The following is a 3,297-nucleotide window of genomic DNA, read 5'->3' on the forward strand; positions in this document are numbered from 1 at the left end:
ACTTTTGGTGAAAAAGTGTTCTTCTTTAATGCAGAAGAGGGGTGAACGCTAGATGGTGATATCTAATTAAATATAATGGGGTTTCCCTCCGACGGGTTTCTGCTATAATTTTTAATCATTCAAATGAAATCATTTTAAGGCATTAAATTATTTGGCATTTTTAAAAACCATCAAATACAATCTAAAAAACTATAAAATGCAGTGGTCTCTCCGTAAGTGGAGTTAAGCTTCTGTGATTTCCCATAATTTCCTCTCGAAAATACTGTCCGCACTAAATGACTGAAAACACAATGATCCAATATTTTTTCTCCTATGTTGAACTTTCAATAAACTACATGGATTATCAAGAAGATCATACATTCTCTGGAAATGTAGTTGAACACAAATGAAGGCACGCCATGCTTGGCCAATGACCGATAAAGACTTGACACTGTTGATTTATTCCCTTTTTGACTTTGAGAGAGCTTTCTTCCTCTGCGCAAGCATGTATCTATACATGTGAGGACTACCTGCATAAAATTAAGCCATCCAGTTAATTGCAGCTTCCAAGGGGAAACTACAAATCAATCAAGTAATTTTTATTAGTAAGAAAGATGCTGGGTTCGTGCCTGGAACGTAGATTCCTAATGCAAGAATTGCAGCATAGAAGTAATCAAAAGAGAAGTTCCATTTGTTGGGCATCCTCACGCAAAACTTGTCAGAATTCTGCAAATTACTCCTCATCATTAACTTGAAATCCAGAGTCATAAGAAACCGCCATATCACAGAGTCACAGCAATTATTAACAATATAAGAAAAAGAAAAAGATCAACCAACATACGACAAGATAAAGATAACATAAAACCAGCGGACTTAGATCTCCCGCTAAAAATTTGTGAACTAGGCTTTCAAAATTCTTTACCTTAATAAACGGCAAGGCAACGTATATTAGACCAACTTCACTGCTGATGCCGGTGGGGTACAGCAATAGGAAGGTGCTGTATCTACAAGACAAAGATTGATGATATAGTCACTACAATGCAACACAGTACTTGCTCATAACTACATACTTTTCAGCAGGCACAAAATTAAACACTGTACCTGAGCCACAGTAGCCATGAAGGGGCAAAACCAAATGCTTCTTTCATGCCAAAGAAAGAATAACGGATTATCTGTAGTTATGACAGCCAAAAAGTAATCAATATTTGTATTCATTAGGCATTCCCATAGAAAACAAAGGTATCTGGCTACTATGAGAGCGGAAATCACAGGAGAAGATGGGTCAACAAGCACTTTTTGTTTTCATGATGCACACAAGGTTTCTGCAATCAAATCCATGGAATGGCGGCTTATGAAAGGCAGGGATACTAGAGAAAAATTTAACGATCACTGTGAATTTGACTTTCAAGGTCATGATTAAGAGAGAGTAGCAAAATGAGAAGATATCTGAATTGCTGGAAGTGATAATTGATCTCCTATATCATATTTGCTCTGTTCTCTTAACCTTTTTTGGCCATCATAATCGCTTGTTAAATATAGCGCGAATTTGTCAAAACTATACAACAAGAATTTCCATTAGTCTCTTGGACCTATAGCTATTGTTCCATGCTTTCTTCAAGATGGGAAAAGGATGTGACAGTTTTGATTTGTCAGCTGAATTCAGAAAAAGCTCACACAAACACCCATCCTATGCTTTCCCTGGACTTTAACAGCCAGCTCCTATAAGGAGAATTAATCCCATACACAGGTCATTTTCTTAACCCTAAGTAATTGAGTATTGTCAAGCATAACCATAGCTCCTATATCACTATCTTATAGCTGTCAGTAGATGCATTGTGTTCCAAGGTAAAATCAAACAGGCGAACCTCAAAAACACAGTTTATATGTGTATAAACCACGATAACATACCTCTGTCAGAGACCAGCTGATTAACAGGGAGGTAACCAGAACATGATTTCGAGTCTGTATAATTATCATCATGCAGTTAGTCTTGCGTTAAACAACAGTATATGGTTGAAAGTTGAATATGACTAAATTTGCACTAACCTCAGGGAAACTATATAAGATCCCCCAAGCAAGGTACAATCTTGAACCTATCTGCGGCAAGGTTGCTGAAACGGGAGAACGCACCAGCCCTTCATCATTGAAAAAATAGAAATCCATTAACAAACTAACAGTTAAAGCAAATCCCTATCCTCATTAAGCCAAGGTAATGAGAATTAAGAACATGCTACTCACCTATTAAACCATGAAGAATCTATCACGCCAAGTAATTCAGCACCGCACCCAAAGGAGAAAAGAACAAGAAATAAAGGTTAAGTTCATTGCCGTAAAGAAATACAATATTTTCCACAGTTAAGTTTCTTCCAGGCAAAATACCTCTAACACAGCAGCGGTTTGAGCAAAAAGCAAAGGCTTTTCAGCCGCATCGTAAACATGCTCATGACCTGATTCCTTCAATGTCTTCAGAACTAGATACAGAACTTGAACCCTGCGCAACTTGAGAGAATTAAGTGCTTTCTAAATATCTGAGACCAAGAGGAAACTGATAGGCCGGAAAGAGAAAATAGAGATCTATACCATCCAAAGAAAACGGTCCAGTTATAAACGGAGAGATAGAGGCGTCTGAGAACAGAGAAAAAACCCGCCATTGACGAGAGTGATAATTGATCACAGAACTAGAAGTACAAGTACTCCGAGATCTGTATGCGGATGGGAGATTGATCAAAGCGCAATCCTACAAAGAAACTTTAAATATTAAATACTGATGGGTTCATAAATGTGGGAGAAGACGCTGGTTTCCTGTTTACTGAATTAAAACGGTAGCTCAACGCCTCAACTACTTGACTTGATAGCCCCCTCAGGCTTCGACGGGATCGAGGGGCTGCCGGAGCAAAGAAAACAGGCTTTTGCCCCCCTCTTTTTTTGGGCCAACGGAAGAAAACGGGTTTTTATTTTTTAATGATTATAAATAAACACTTGCTCCGTAGCCACTATGATTCAGTATACTCCGTTGGCAAAAGATTTAAAAAAAAAAAAAATGTACTCCCCGTCTCCCCCGTCCAGTGGCTGCTATAAACGAATTAAAGAATGAAAATTAACTTATTAAATATTATTTTTCCAGTTCTAAATATAAAACTCATTTTCTAATATAAATTATATTACAAAATAAATTTTATATTTAGAATTGAATGAAGTATATTAATCTTTTTTAATTTTATTTTACCCCTATTAATAAAGTTTTAAATAATATATCCAAAAGCGGCCTTTAAACATTTATTACAAAAAGCAAAGCTGATAAATAAGTATTAATGACTC

General features: G+C 36.7%; 1 protein-coding gene across 1 annotated transcript; it reads right to left on the reverse strand.

Moving 5' to 3' along the window:
* Positions 1–213: 213 nt before the first annotated feature.
* Positions 214–2,732, reverse strand: LOC114757958 (very-long-chain (3R)-3-hydroxyacyl-CoA dehydratase PASTICCINO 2A). Its single transcript, XM_028946942.1, has 9 exons — positions 2,560–2,732; positions 2,359–2,470; positions 2,218–2,236; positions 2,026–2,114; positions 1,888–1,941; positions 1,081–1,151; positions 902–983; positions 609–705; positions 214–509 (listed from the first exon to the last, which is right to left on the reverse strand). The coding sequence occupies exons 1-9, from the start codon at positions 2,628–2,630 to the stop codon at positions 439–441; spliced, it is 666 nt and encodes a 221-aa protein (XP_028802775.1). The 5' UTR covers positions 2,631–2,732; the 3' UTR covers positions 214–438.
* Between the last annotated feature and the right edge of the window lie 565 nt (positions 2,733–3,297).

The sequence above is a fragment of the Neltuma alba genome, unplaced genomic scaffold (genome assembly GCF_004799145.2).
Source record: "Neltuma alba isolate B1F8T4 unplaced genomic scaffold, ASM479914v2 tig00010657_pilon, whole genome shotgun sequence".
NCBI lineage: Eukaryota > Viridiplantae > Streptophyta > Magnoliopsida > Fabales > Fabaceae > Neltuma > Neltuma alba.

What these genes read in the sequence shown, in the direction of transcription:
- LOC114757958 (XM_028946942.1), bottom strand. Translation starts at nt 2,630, where the DNA reads ATGGCGGGTTTTTTCTCTGTTCTCAGACGCCTCTATCTCTCCGTTTAT. An exon ending in TCTTATATAGTTTCCCTGAG is followed by an intron (nt 1,942 to 2,025) that starts GTTAGTGCAAAT and finishes ATAATTATACAG; the next exon opens with ACTCGAAATCATGTTCTGGT. An exon ending in TTGCCTTGCCGTTTATTAAG is followed by an intron (nt 706 to 901) that starts GTAAAGAATTTT and finishes AGTAATTTGCAG; the next exon opens with AATTCTGACAAGTTTTGCGT.